Source organism: Rhinichthys klamathensis, unplaced genomic scaffold, assembly GCF_029890125.1.
Source record: "Rhinichthys klamathensis goyatoka isolate OS25496 unplaced genomic scaffold, OSU_Roscu_1.1 h1tg000050l_1, whole genome shotgun sequence".
Taxonomy (NCBI): Eukaryota; Metazoa; Chordata; class Actinopteri; order Cypriniformes; family Leuciscidae; genus Rhinichthys; species Rhinichthys klamathensis.
Genome location: NW_026606596.1, coordinates 5702143 through 5717973, shown reverse-complemented (window position 1 = coordinate 5717973; position 15831 = coordinate 5702143). Strand labels below are relative to the sequence as shown.

General features: G+C 37.4%; 1 protein-coding gene across 2 annotated transcripts in view; it reads left to right on the top strand.

Annotated features, from left to right (window-relative positions):
* Positions 1-1011: 1011 nt before the first annotated feature.
* The window catches only part of letm2 (leucine zipper-EF-hand containing transmembrane protein 2), a 149429-nt gene continuing 134609 nt past the window's right edge, over positions 1012-15831 (top strand). Inside the window, exons 1-11 of one of the 2 annotated variants that reach the window (XM_056247900.1) lie at positions 1012-1294; positions 2968-3037; positions 3694-4141; positions 6200-6343; positions 6661-6798; positions 6887-7090; positions 8351-8470; positions 9331-9450; positions 9714-9818; positions 9963-10028; positions 11494-11555. In XM_056247900.1, the coding sequence (XP_056103875.1) occupies positions 2991-3037; positions 3694-4141; positions 6200-6343; positions 6661-6798; positions 6887-7090; positions 8351-8470; positions 9331-9450; positions 9714-9818; positions 9963-10028; positions 11494-11547 (1446 nt within the window). In that variant the 5' untranslated portion in view covers positions 1012-1294; positions 2968-2990 and the 3' untranslated portion in view covers positions 11548-11555. Of the gene's footprint in view, positions 1295-2967; positions 3038-3693; positions 4142-6199; positions 6344-6660; positions 6799-6886; positions 7091-8350; positions 8471-9330; positions 9451-9713; positions 9819-9962; positions 10029-11493; positions 12516-15831 lie in introns of those variants that run through there. The other variant, XM_056247899.1, reaches the window with a different exon arrangement.

Genomic DNA, 15831 nt, shown 5'->3' with positions numbered 1-15831 from the left:
TGTAGCTATATCAGCCATCTATCTTTAGACAATAATACATTTTACTATTTGTTATTTTAGAGCATACACAATAATTCACTGCACAGACATTATTATAAAATGTGAATTTATTTAAACATTTAAGATATTTTATGCTTTATGGATAAAGAGAGGGAAGAGACTTTTATTCATTAAATGAGGCCTACACTATTTCTATCTAACTACCAGTTTAATTTTACAGATTTATATATATATATATATATATATTTTTTTTTTTTAATGCAACCGATTTTTAGTTAATTAATCTTGGGCAGTTTGCACACACACACACACACACACATTACATGTAATCTCTGGATTACATAATCAGATTCCAGAAATTAAGTACTTGTAATTATATATAAATAACCCCCAGTCTGGGAAACCCTGACGTAATGTAATAATTAATGCACTTCACGTTGTTGATAACAAAGAATGAAATATATTTTCTTTCTCTATTTTTAGATCAATATGGTATACGATTAGTATTCAATGAATGTGATAAACGAGTTAGGGCTAAAGTAATCAAAAAGTAATCAATAAGTAGTCAGATTGTATTACCTTAAATGTGTAATGTAATGTGATCGTACAATTGAAAATAAGAACAAAAAAACAATATTATTTAGGATTTTATTTTCCTTCCCATAAGGATTGTAGCGCCATCTTCTGCACAAATACCTAACAACCATGTGAAAAAAACGCCTTGCTACTCTGTCGCTGTTCTAGGTACTGCAGATATGACTGTTGCCATGGCAACTCTGAACTATAGCTGAACTAAGATCAGGAGGTGTGGACGCTCATGTGCCCTCGTCATCACGGATGAGGTCATGGGAAGTTCCACTGTCCGCCCCGTGCAGCGGATTGGCCAGCTTTGCCATTGCGTAGAGCTCGTTTATTGGTGCTCGTGGCTGTCAATCACGCTGCTCCTCTCATCGGATGATCCTCCTCGGTAGGACGTTCGGCTTCACCGGGGCATCAGAGGCAACCCGACAGGCCATTTTTAAAATCCGATCAAAACATTACATCAGCTCGGATGTATTAATTTATAAGTCTATTTAGATTTAAACTTAAAGGAGTGACATACCGTCGTGAATGGAGTATCACATCCCGCAAAAGGTCCGTTTTTCTCCCGTACCATCGCCTCCGAGGAAATTTGACCCTCAGCTGCAGGAGGAGCGCTGTCGAGCCGAGCATTTTTCTCCCCCGTCATCCGATCTGACACTATATTCAATGGTTACAGCCTAACAGCCATCACACCGCGGACCCTCTTTCACAGGTTAGTAGTTGTTTAATGCTCAATATCTCACGTAGACCATCTCTATCCTTTCGCCTCCATCCGTTGTCTCTTTGTTTTTAAGCAACCGCTCGCTGTTAGTTGTACATTAACGAAAGTAAAACAAAAGAATTGTCCGATCGCTTTTGTCTGAAGTTGATCGATGTTGTGTATGTCGGCTGTTTCCATAGATCAGAATGTGCAAGTTAATAGTTTAAAGTGGTTCTGGACTGGTACTGTTTTGAGATGGTGATCGTTTATCTGTGGCCTCTAACGTTAGCTACTGTGGCCTTCAGCGCCTGTCATAAAACTTCATTGTTTTTACTTAACCGCAACACTTTTTATATAACAATTAGGATAGTTTAAAACGTTACATTTCTAGAGTAATTATATTAGGAAGTGGAGACTGTAGTTAATGTTGACATTCGCGATTTTTTTTGAAAGTGCAGTTTAATAGTTTCCGAGTCTGTGTCATAATGGCCGTAAATGTTACGTAATACGTTACAATTTATCCGTTGCAATTTGAGACTGTAAAATGAAACGTTACTTATATTGAGCTAAATATGGCTTGTGACTTTGGCCCGTCTCCGTGTTTGTGTTCTGTTTTAGCGACGCAGGTGACGAAGATAAACACGTGAGTCAGTATTTGTGTGCAGTGCTCGCGACCGCCGCTTCGTCACGACAGCGTGCTTTAGGGATAGTTTACTTCACCCAAAAATGAAAATTCATAATTTACTCACTTTCATGTTGTTCCAAACCTGTAAGAGTTTCTTTCTTCTGTTGAACACAAAATATGTTTTGAAGAATGTTGCTAACCAGACAGTTGACGGTAGTATCTTCCATAGTTTTTCTTCTTCTACTATGGAAGTCAAATGGGGTCCATAAACTGTCTGGTTACCAACATTCTTCAAAATATCTGCTTTTGTGTTCAACAGAGGAAAGAAACTCGTACAGATTTGGGACAACTTGAGGGTGAGTAAATGACAAAATTCTTATTTTTGGGTGAACTAACGTTATCCCTTTGATACAGCAGTGACGCATGACGTTTTTCAGTTTTTGTGAATTAATGTGCACAGATTCACAAGTAAATAATAGCAATTTATAAGTTTCACAGAAATTAAACAAGCTCACAAAAATTAAAGGTAATCTATTCCTCATAAATACTTCAGACAATCAGATTTTATCAGTAGCCTAATAGTATCTGATTAAATCTCTTTTGTGAAACTCCTTACACTTATTTGTAATAAAGTGTAATTTCACGAAACCTTTTTAAATACCACAGAAAGATGAACATTAAAATAGGAAGTAGATAAACTAAAATAAAACCAAGTTTTACAGGATTTGTCCCTCAAGGATTTGTTTATCAGATTTTAAAACTCTTTAATATTTGTAAATCTAATTGTATACATTACATTCATGCCTTTACATTTATTTGTGAATCTGCTATTTTCTATTGGTAAATCTATTTTGTTTATTAATATAGCAACAATAACTCCTATAGTGACAACCATTTCATTGGTTTTTAATCTCACAATTGAACTAGTCTAGATTCCACCGAAGTGTTTTGTATTTTGACAGACACAATCAATCTTTACCCATAGTGTTTGCATTGAAATAATACAAAATATAACTGACACAGTGCTTACATTAATACCTTTTTTTCTCTCTCTCTGCAGAACACCCAATTTTAAGTCACAAAATGGCAGTTTTCAGCTCACAGGTGCTTCTCGCTGTAACAAGATCAAGGTGAGGTCATCATCCATGTCATTGGTGCAAAACATTTGTATCCTATTCCAAATACAATCACTTCACATGTCTAATTCATCTGATTTAAGCAATGTTCTGGCTCAAAACAGTGCTGTCAGTTACCATAGACAATTATTTTTGCCTTGTATTTTTGTTCAAGCATATATATTAATTATTGCATTCAAAATATATTTGACCTGTAAAGTTGGCAAAGTCATTTTAGGCATGTGAATACTTTTCTAGGCTGATTTTAATGTTGTTCCTGAAGCTGGATTTTTCTTCCTTGGGCATGTAATTATAAAGTTACCAGGTTTATGGTCTTTATATGATGATTTGATTGAAAGATTGGATATAACTTTGAACAGAAAAGGCTTGTAAGCAATTTTAACAAAACTAATTTCATGTTAACATATACAATGTTAAAATCTTCTGGCTATATTTTTGAAACTGTAATTATTTTCTCAGCATAATACCTTGCTTCATCACTTGCCTTGATAAGTTCATTACTGTAACAGTTTTGATTGTTTATACAATCTAAGGAACAAGTTGAAATCATTTTCTGTAGTAATCAAGAGCATAGAACATCCCTTAAATATTCTAAATATAATGTTTTATTTTCTTTGCTTTAAGACCTCACCGTTCTCGTTTTCTTTCAGAGGATCCTACTTGCTTTCTAAAAGACACGGCAGTGTTTCGCTCCGGTCGACTGCATGCGTGCGCTATCATTCAGAGTTCGTCGGACAGGCTGCCGTCACAGCCAGGTGTCCCAGGCCTCTGTACCCCTGTTACACATCCAGCTTGATCCGCCCTGGTTGCGTAGCCGCACGTCCCCTCCACAGCTCTTGTGCGTGGCTGCAAGAGGCGAAGGACACCGCTGGGGGTTCTGAACCCATCAAGGGTGACGCTGTCCCGGCCGCCTCCGCCACTCAACCACTGCCAGCACCACCAGCAGTGCCAAGGAAGTCTCTGGGACAGAAAGTTCTGGATGAGCTCAAGCATTACTATCATGGCTTCCGCCTTCTTGGCATCGACACCAAAATCGCTGGCAGGATGGTCTGGAGGTTACTGCACGGGCAGCTGCTCACCAGGAGGGAGAGGAGGAGGGTATGTTTGGGACGGAATATTGGAATCAGAATTAAGATGGTTTTACTTTGGGTTTAGCACGGTAGAGGGATTGTATCAGCTATTATTCCATGGTAATTTGATATGAATATGATAATAATATATCTCCATAATGTATTTCAATGGTACTCCCAAGTTAATTTAAATAATAGCAATCTGTCCGATTAGTCATATTTCTTTGCACTGCCATGATATGTGAGCGTGAGTTGAATTTGAATAATATCTGATAACTTTTTAAAGAATGTTTATTAACAAAATGAACTGGAAACAAAATGATAGTTTTTGAAATTCCAGATTTGAGAGATGCAGTCATTGTGGGAAATTGTCACCATATTAAGTAATATTATTGGAGCCTCAAGTTTTTGGAAGTACTTAGGCTAAATCTTATATTACACTTACTAACTTCACAATTAATAAATCCCTTCAATATAAAGAAATGAATAATACAGGCTTTCCTGTAGCTCAAACAGTAGAGCGTTGGCGCTTGCAACGCCAAGGTCATGGGTTCGATTCCCAGGGAAAGCAAGAACCGATAAGAATGTAAATGTGTACCTTGAAATGCAATGTGGATAAAAGCGTCTGCAAAATGCATGAATGTCAATGTATAATGGGTACAACAATGTTTCATGTACAAAAATGATAACATGTTACCATGATTACCATATTTATTTATACACCATGGTATTTGCATAATATGCCATGGTACTTCAAAGAATATCATCATGGTATAACAATGTTGCCATGTCCAAAAAAAACAAAAAACATGGTGATGCAAGATTTTATATTTTTCCTTTATCATTGGTCATGGTGATGTTAATCTGAAATCTTCAGTGTTTCCCCTACCATTGTTTTTGGGGGGCGGCCCGCCCCCCCTAAAATGCTGACGAAATCCAGTCATAAAAAAGGAATTTAGTGTATAACGCGGAATTTCACGGAATTTGTAAATTTGAGGAAAAAATAGAAAGCAGTTCAGTACACTTGAAATCAAATCGCGATGTAGACTAGTGTGTGTGAATATTAAAACACAAAGACTATTTAAATACGAATCCTGCATGTTCTGTGTGAATGAATGGTGCCGCCGACGCGCAGTTTCATTTACCACACACACACACTGAAGCACGTGTGACGCTTGCGCTGTTTTTTGGCCTATATGAAGACACAAATGCATGAACTTCCTCTCCAGGCTCTAGATCCACTCTGAAAGTCACTTCGTGATCATTTCACGGCTTCATTTGAGAAAAACTATCATCATGACATAAACACACAGAAACTCAAAAGGTCTTCACGGCAACCCGTCAAAATAAAAGTTCGGTTTAACTTGACAGAAATGTATTACTGTTGTACATTAGAATTTAGATATGTCCCAATGTAATAATACACTAACACTAATCCAAATAAATTATCATCAAAACTGAAATTTTTAAGGAATAATCCATGTTTTAATTTTAACAGTAAAGCTCATTGTGCAGCAAGTTATTTGACAAAAAGTTTATTTAATTTCATGATTAAAATTGATGATAAATGATAAAATTTGTGTTTTATGTCTTAATTTTATTACCAGAAAAAACACAACACAGAATTAGTGTGAATTTTTTTTTCATATATTTAAAAAAAAAAAGTTGTATAAGTTTAAGGATTCATAATACATGATTTCAATTAATTAGACATGCTTTTTGATTGCAAAAAAAATTGACGCCACGTATCCGTAACACGCCCGCTCCGCAACACTAGCATTCCCTTTGGTGAGTCTCAACTTCTTTATATAAGATGATGCAAGTAGTTTGACAGATGAAAGTGTGTCATAAGTTATAAGAGTATTATGACAAAGTAATAAAGTTTGGTAATCCTGTTAGAACAAACCAGTGCTTGGTCAAGGATTTATAATGTAAGGTGACACACAGGATTGCATAACCAAGAAGCTTTACACCTCAGAGAAAGCTCAGCTGGATTAGGCCAGAAGAGCTTCTCTCAGTCTCTCTTACCCATATTGCTTTTGTTTTTGACTATTGTCGAATAAAACTTGTCCCATTGTCTCCACAGCTGATGCGGACATGTGCCGACTTGTTCCGGCTCTTGCCCTTCATGGTCTTTATCATCGTTCCGTTCATGGAGTTTCTGCTCCCCGTTTTCCTCAAACTCTTCCCAGAAATGTTGCCTTCCACATTTGAGACCGAGTCCAAGAAGGTGTGTCTTATTATTTAAAATGACAGCAAAAGTTGTTCAGTTTGATTAATTGGACCTCAATCATGAAACATGAGAATAACAAGTCTGTGTAAAATGAATCCGCAAATTTCAAAATTGAGAAGCAACTAATGAAACTGCTTCATTTTGATTTATTGGGCCTCTTTCATTAAACATAAATTGAACAAATTGATGTAATTGATTCGTAAACCATTGAATGAAAGTAACCATTTTCGTGAAGTTTTTTTTTGCAGATTCTAAATGCAACTGATTAGTAATGACTAAGGGAAGTGCTGAATTTATTTCTTTTGCACTTCCAGGAGGAAAAACAGAAGAAGGGACTTGCTGCTAAACTGGAGCTGGCCAAGTTCTTGCAGGAGACCATTGCTGAGATGGCCAGGAGGAATAAAGCAGCTGTAGGAGACGAGACTCAGAAGTTCTCCACTTACGTACAGCAGGTTAGTTTGATAATCGAAGCCATTTTTCCATTTCCCATGTAGTGAAATTGTTCCGGATGCGATTGACTCTTTAACTCGTCTGCTATAGGTGCGGCACACGGGTGAACAGCCCAGCACTAAAGACATCGTGAAGTTCTCCAAGCTCTTTGAGGACGAGCTGACGCTGGAGCATCTGGAGCGGCCGCAGCTGGTGGCGTTGTGCAAACTCCTGGAGCTGCAGCCCATCGGCACCAATAACCTGCTGCGTTTCCAGCTGATGATGCAGCTGCGCACCATCAAGGCGGACGATGAGGTGAGACAAACGCAGACAACTGCGACTGACCCTTTACAGTGGTTGTACAGCTGAATTTATGACTCGACATGTTGCTGTGACCTCTAGGCTCGTGGGTGACTGAGCCATACGTCTTAAAGGGATAGTTCACCCAAAAATGTACTCAGCCGTATGTTGTTCCAAACCTGTATGAGTTTCTTTCTTCTGTTGAACACAAAAGAATATATTTTGAAGAATGTTGGTAATCAAACAGTTGCGTTAGCCGTTGACTTTCCAAGTTTCCCTTTAAGACGTATGGCTCAGTCACCCACAAGCCTAGAGGTCAGTTAGTTTATTAAAACTAACATCATAAAGTATGATTTTTTTTACTTTGAGCAATGATGGAGCTATACTTGACTTTTCTTAGGAGCATATAAAACAAAACAGCTCCTTGGACAAAATGAAATTTAATATTGTAGTAGTTATAAACAAAGGTTTATTTTAGTTCAGATTAACATTTGAGGGCAGCAATTGTATTCATAATGTCAAAATAAAACCGACGTAATGTTACTTGAAAGCATTGTAGCCTACTATTCCTGCCAAACTTCCATGGTTACAGTTAGTAGTGTTACTACAGTAAATCCATGGTGAATGTTGCTGATCTGTGGACACTGAATAGTTCATTCATGGCACAATGTTTCTTCCTGGTTTCCACGTCAGCGCTGTTTGATCCGTTAATAACGGAGAAATGTGAATGTTTCTCACTAGATCTCGAAGCGATGTTATTACTTCAGTGGCGAATTCAATTTTTTTCTTTACTGGATTTCGCTGTGTAGTAACAGTGCTGCTTGATCAAGATCGGCTCGCGCTGCATTGGTCCAAACTGATAAACGGTCCGTCAACCACACAATAACGAGTGGTTTCGTTCCGCTTACATTACATTTGCCATTTGATGTTGGGCAATGTTGTGGTAACGCCAGCGTCTCTTACATTATGCATTACACGACGCGCCTACATTTGAAATAACGAAATTTTGGTCGGCACTCTGCAGGAAAAATGGTCCAACGAACTGTTCGGTTTAAAAATGCGTAACGAAAACCGTACCGAACAGTTCAATACGAATACTTGTATCGTTACACTCCTAATGTTTTGCCTCCCCCACCTCAATTCCACTGCTTGACTGTCGCATTTTTTTTTTTACGCAAAAACACGTTCAGTGTAAATGGCCACTTAGACCTTAAAGAAATGTTCTGGGTTCAGTATGTTAAGGAGATGATCTCAGCTGTTTGTGTCTCTGTGTAGGTGATTGCCACCGAGGGTGTGCCTGCAATGAATGTAGCAGAGCTTCAAGCCGCCTGCAGGAGTCGCGGCATGAGGTCTTTGGGTCTGACCACAGATCAGCTCCGACAGCAGCTACAGCAGGTGTGTGTGTGTGTGTGTGTGTGTGCACAGACCAGCCTGACTAGGTTGTAAAACTGCCTACTGGAGGATATTTATGACTGTGTTCCACCTAAAGACTGTAGACAAATTGGAAGTGTGAAACGTATGACAGATTTTGAAATAATCCTCTTATATTTATCTGCTTAAATGTGTTATTTCCTTAATGGATCATTCCGTGTCAACTCAACCAGAGATCCCTTGCATAATTTTTTTATTTTGTCAATATTTTTACTTCAGAAAGACAAACATAAATGGGGATGAAAGCCAAAATATTAAATATCACAGATGTATATTTACTGAGTAATCCACTATTTTATAGAGGGGGGTCAAAATGACAATTTTCTCCTGAGATTTGGAGCCAAATTAAAGGGGAAGTAAAAATGTCTTAAGAAAGATGGCAGCATCATTATTTTATTTTTGCACAGAGATTGGTAGGTCTATTAGCTAAATCTGTTAACTTTAGCTATCTTTGTTTCATTATATGCCAACGGTAACAGTTGACAAAATGGGCAAAAAGCACTTCTTGTGTTTTTTGCCTCAAGTTTGCATGCCTGTAACTCAAGAAGTATTAGAGATATCTTAATATCCTTTTAGATTCTGGTTCTTAACAAATATTTTTTTTTGTATCTTCATTTTAAAGGCCCTCAGTTTCCTAAATTTGGTTGATTTGACACGGAATGACCCTATTGCCGTGGATGGCATGGTATCATAATGCTGCATCATCCATGCTTACAGCTAAATTTATGATGTTTTCCATCCAAATACTGAGTTGTCACTGCTCTCTTTTTGCTTTGAATTATTGATGATTTGTTGATCTTTTTTTTGCGTTCTTCGTCTCTCAGTGGCTGGACCTGCACTTGAAAGAGAATGTCCCACCGTCCCTCTTGCTGCTCTCCCGTGCAATGTACCTGACGGACCTCACTCCTAAACCTCCAATCATCCCACCGGTGCCCAAATTGGAGGTGAACACTCAATATACATATATCTCTAAACCAGATGTTGTCAACTGCTCACTATCTGCTTTAAAAACAAAATGGCCCCCAGTTCTCGCAACGAATTACCTTTGACCTTTGAAACCTTAACCAATTGATGCTTGGACCTTAATCAGGAGGAAATGCAGACTGGCACAACGCTGCATAAGCGACGGCTGATATGTTATCATTGTATGCTAATGGTTGTTATGGATTGATGTGCATTGACCACCTTCTCTCTGTCCGTGTCACAGAAGGCCACTCCTCCTGTGGAGGCTGAAACCGCAGCCAAAGGGAACCCACTGTCCTCCTCAGTGGAGGTGCTGGTGGACTCCGCTCCTGTCATCAAAGACAGAAAGGTAGGACTCTTATTATGTCACCAATCAATCAATGTCTTCAAATGCGTCTAAGCCGATCAGGCATTGTATAACAATAACCAAGAGGAGAAATGCTTACAAATAGGTTTAATTGATGATATTTTTAATACTTCTTTTGTATTGTAGTCAGAAGAATTGTTGGAGAAACCCAGAGGGTTGGACATGCCATCGCCCGAAGCTCAGTTAATACATGTAAGTGTGTCAAACAAGATGTTGTGTTGAACACATAAATATGTGTGTTTATTGATTGGTGAAGGGTCATCAATGTTTGGTTTTTGCAAGATAACTTTCAATATTATGCATATTTTACCGGACTGTCCTGCTTTTATGTTACTAGGCAACTGTTTGATCAGAAGATTCATTTATAGAATTATTTAAAAAAGGTTTCCTCTGGGAAATAATTTAGAATTTCTATCAACTATTAAAACAAAATATTTTATATAGCAGTTTTTGTAATATTGTAAGAGGTTCAATTTAACATTTTTTTTTTTTGCATGAATATAATGGAGGCCCAAACCTGAAGTTTAAAATAAATGTGTAGACAAATAAATAAATGTAATACTAGGAAAATAAATAAAGCCATAAATAACATGATAAAACAATTATAACTCTAACTTTGATTAAATTTAATCCTGAATTTATTGTTGTATTACTTTTTTTTTTCTGTGTTTATATGTATTTTTATTCTTTTTAAAATTTAATTATTTATTTATTCTTTAATTAATTTATCCATTTACCGCCTCAGGGCTCGCAAAATTTCCAAATCGCTGGTAGCCCTTCGGGCAGGCACTCTTCAGATTTTGGTAGCCCGTAATTTTACTAGCCCAAATAAAAAGACAATTTTTAAGAGAAATAATGACTCTCTTAAGCTTTGACACTTTTCTCTGGAGTTTTGAAAACAGTGTCACTTTGTGGCAGGTTAAATTTATAGCAGCCATAAACCAGAGCGCGCAGCTCCGCTGTTTTAAAGCCTGACAATGCTAAAAGTGTTCATTTTCTGATGGAATAATTCACATATTGAGGTGTAGCAATAAATAATAATAATAATAATACCAGACTTTTTTGAGGCAAGTAAATGGTGCTCTAATTATTTTATGCTGTTTATATAGCAGAATATTACACTTATTACACTATTTCATATAGCCCGTCGGTTATGCATTTTGGTAGCCCGAGCTAGCGATTTTGCGTGGCCTTTCTCATTTCCATGTTGCACATGGAAAAGTAAAAACAAATAAATATGTAAACAAATGCATGTTGGAATAAATAAACATTTAAAAGTTAATTTAGTAAAATTAACCCATAAAGGAATAAATATAAAAAAAATAAAAAAAAATACAGGAAATAAAAGAATTACATAATTTCAAAATTACAGAAAATTGAAGCAATACAAAAATAAATTCAGGAATTAAATTTAGTTAAAAGTTAATTATTTTTGTTTTATTCCGTTATATATCTTTTTTTTTTTCCTCCTGCAAGTTTAGACCTCCATAGAATGTGTTATTAAAAATATAAATAAATAAATGTTTAATAGCTCATATTTAACTGTTTTAGATTTAGATTTAGTGTGAAAGTAGCTTCTACAGTGATGTTTAATGAGACCAGAAAGGTCAAAGTTCTAGAAGCTGCTGGATATCAACTCTCTGTTCTGTCCCATCAGGCTAAAGAGGCAGAGTTGTCACAGAAATCCAAGATGAGCGCCAATGGGATATGAGAGGTGCTTCATGTTTCCACACTCATCTTATTCTGTCGGAGAAGAGGGTGAAGGTTCGAGTTTGTCCTCTTCTGCTGAGTAAGCTTCTCTCTGACAGTCCAGGACCTTTCACACAGACGTGATGGACTGGCCGCATCACATCCTCCATCGACATCTGGTCCTCCAAAAAGGAGGAAAATGGTTTATGTTAGACTTTAGACATCACTCCTTCTTGACATCCGTGACATGTTTACATCTGAAGATTTGACAAATTCTGTACATTTGCAATGGAAAAAGCATCAAGACTCGTACCAGCCAGGAAATGAATAAGGAACTCGTAAGATTTGCCTCTTTTTGCTTAACTTCATTATGTAAATGTGTAAATAAATTGTACAATATCTGCATATTATATAAGTGCTACTGCTTCATAGAGTCGGCTGTGCCATGTGCATAGGCTAACAGATGAAAGAAATCATATTATTTTAATATGAGGAATGCACATGCTTGCATTCTGGATTTAGTTTGGCAGATGAGTTGTAAATGGCCAAGTATGAGTGTATTTTTTTTATTTGAAATTTTCAAATTCCCCTTTCCAAGGGAATTTTACGTTCACTCCCTCAGGGGATGCGATTAGCGGTGTAGCGATTACGCCAGGCCTGCCTATGGCAGACTGCAGTTTGGCACAAAAAAAAGGTTTTATCATAAAGTGTGTATTTAATTTGTTCATTCGTATGCTGTGTCCCTCATCGAATCATGCATTTACATTTTCCTTGGCGGAAAAGCCAAATGACTACTGGAGTCATAAGTTTACGTTTCGCTTATGGTGAAAAATATTCAAAATTCCCCCAAAGAGAAATGTTTATTTTTTGATTCATGTACTGTTTGGATTATTGTGATTCATGTTGCACTGGATAAACCCAGGGAGGGAAAACAATATTTTATGGCAATACTGTAAAGTTTTCATTTAAAAAGCATTGAATCCCCTAAAATGTTTGCTTTGTTTATCCCATAGCCTGCCTTTTGATTGTAATCCTAACTGAATTTGTTGTCCCATTCTGTCCCGGTGCACTTCTTTTTTTTAATGTTGAGCAATTGTGTAAAATTGAGTTTAAACTGCCTCTCATTGCCTAAAGCTGCTTACCATCTTTGACCACTGTACAGTCAAGAAGTAAAGGTGCTCAATGCCCATACCTCTCCTCAATATCCAAGTGTTATTACACCTGTTTATTTAGTGTTATTTAAACAAATGCTACATTTTGGTTTCCAAAATTGACAAATTTAAAGGGTCAAACCCACACCTATTTGCAATTAATTGATTATTGTTTAGTTTAAAAACATTTAATTAAAAAAAGCTTCAAATATAAAAAAAGAAAAAGATTATTCTTAACTGACCTCCACATGCATGATTGTTTTTTTTTTACCCAGGGGTTTTCAAACTGGGGTGCTATAGGGGGTCTGTGGAAATCGAGATTTTACTAAATGCATTTTTAGGGCTATCAACATTAGCATGTTAATGCTATTATTGGAAACTTATAATATATTTAATGAATTTTTTTTTTAAGGTCCTTTACCAAAAACTAGGCTACTATATTTGATACTACTTTCATTCGGCCCTACTTTTAGAAAGAAATGGAAAAACAAACCCGCATATTACAGAGCCAGAGTGAGTGAGATGTTGGAAAAAACGCGAGATGGAGGGGAAAAAACTATCTCGTTCGAAACTTTGTGTTGCTTGCAAAACGTTTCCGTTTCACGATTTGCATTCACACAAAAGGTTTGCGTTTCCTTGAGAAACTGCGTTCGCTCGTAAAACGTTCGTGTTCAAACGAGAAACTTTGCGTTCGCTCGCAAAGCTTTTGCGTTTCCTCGAGAACTTTAGCAAGAGAACGCAAAACGTAAGCATTCACTCGCAAGGAAGTTTTGCGAGCGAATGTTAAAGCAATGGAATATCATTTTTCCTTTATAATATTTTCAATTACCACGACCCGTTTACGGTCTCTGTAGCGTTTAGTTTTGTAAAATATAAAATCATAATATTACACACAGTATTTTCTCACATTCTATACATAAAACCATATAATTGCCTTTTATATTGTAAGGAATCATCCTGTTTGGGGGTCCTTGGCATCAAAAAAGTTTGAAAATCCCATATTTTACTTATTTTGTGTTTTTATCAATTTGGAAATTGAAGTTGCAAGCCCCGCCACAGTTCTCCAGCACACTTTGACTGCACACACAGCTTGTGATTCCTCTGGGATCCTGGTCAATGGTTGGTTGATCGAAGATGCCTGCTCTCTGTTTTTTAGTTCCACTCCGTTTAAACAAGCTGATTAGCAGGAATCTCATTCCTTGGATTAGTTCAGTGGAGCATTAGGCCAGGACTTAGGCCCCATCCACACTACTGCGTTTTAGTTTAGAAACGGATAATTAAAACGAATACGATCTCCGTCCACACCAGCGTTTTAGCTGCGTATTAGAATTGATCTCCGTCCACATTAAAACGACTGAAAACGTGGATCACGTGACCATTCACCAACACTGGGCATGCGCGTGCCGGTGTAAACACAACTTCATTGATAAAATTATCCCACCATGCTCTGGGTTAACCACAAACCGACGCTCCGTACGGTCAACGCCGCCGCTGCACACGGGAATTGTCACAGATCACTCGAATAATAGCTTGACTCCGGTGCATGTAGGCAGTTATAGCGTTGTAAAATGCAGAATTTACTTGTACAACAGCTGCTAGCAAAGATATACGCCATGACTGATGACACCCAATCATAGAGCCGAGCGTGAGCCTCTACTACGTCAACGTTTCTAAAGTCCTCCGTTTTGACCCGTCTACACTAAAACGCCCTCCGGAGATTCAAAACGAAAAACGGGTCGGCAGCGTTTCTAAACTCCTCCGTTTTGGGTCTCCGTTTTTGCCGTTTTAGTGTGGACGGGAGGTGCAAACGTAGCAAAAGGTCTCCGTTTTTAAACGAAAACGCAGTAGTGTGGACGGGGCCTTACACTGCTCATGCTGGTACAGTTGCATGAGGCTCGTCACAAGACTCCTGAAGTCTCCCATGAAAACCTGTCTGGAATTTGAGCATTCTTACATCAAGCTGACTTTTAAGATAATTTCTCACAACTATTCCGTGCTTCTGTACGCAAAATAAATCTATTATTTGAAAATGTCGCTGTTCTTTCTTTTTGTATTCCTACTGAAGTTAATGCCTTAAATAGTTTTGTCTTGAGTTTCAAAAATAGTTGAGTTGGATGCATTTCAAAACAAGATCATCAACAAGAACGCCACCACAAAGTTGAAAAGCTTATAGCAAAATACCAGTGAAAAGTTCTGGCTTTTCTGTTAGCATGCACCGAGTTGAAAGTTGAGCGTGTCAAGGAGAGACATCGGCTATGCCAGCTAACAAAAAAAGGTCCCCAGACAGTATTACAGTGGCTTCATAAATTAATGTAAAACATAACACACCTGATGCACATTCTTTGTTCTTCATGTTCTAGAAGTAGAATTTAAAAACCTTGCTGTATTTTGTGTAGTTAATTATGGTGCGTTCACGTGCTATGGTAATTATGGTAAATACCAAAAGCCGACGTGGAAAATGCACATGAACACCTCCTCATGTGGTATTTTCCACTGGGCAGCTCGTAGAATATTTATAACCTTTGACCTTTTCAAAACATTGCCCATCCCTGCATGGTCTAAGTAGAGAAGGTACACCGCCTGCTCCGTATTTACGTAACTCGTACATACGAACTTCACATGAGGACTTGAATGCACTCAACCAAAGTGAGAAGTAGTCTAAGGGATGGCAAATTATTTTGCATGTCCTAAGTTTCCAACTTTGACACATTAGCATTTTTTTAAAAGTTGATATCAATAATGCAGCAGGATTAACCATGTTAGAAACAATGTTTACTAGCCAAAGTGTGTATTTATTTGTTCTGCAATAAGATACATTTATGTCTTTTAAAATTATTTTTGAAGTCACTGCATAGAATGTGCTTGCTTACTGTGGCTGGTTGCATAAACTGCTTAGACCAGTCTAACAAGTTAGTTATACTTTTTTTGTTTTAAATTTGACATAAGTTACATGAAAACCGGTTTACCACTTGGCCTAGTTGGTCAGACTTGATCATAAGCGTTTTAGTGGCTGTGTTTATGCAACTGTCCCCGCTTTAACCCGTAACCCACTGTATAATTGATCATTCAAAAGCCCCTGTAAATGCTGTTGCAACCTGTTTGCTGTCTCTGATTGATAGTTTATACCTACTTTGTTTAACAAGTAAAAGGGCTTT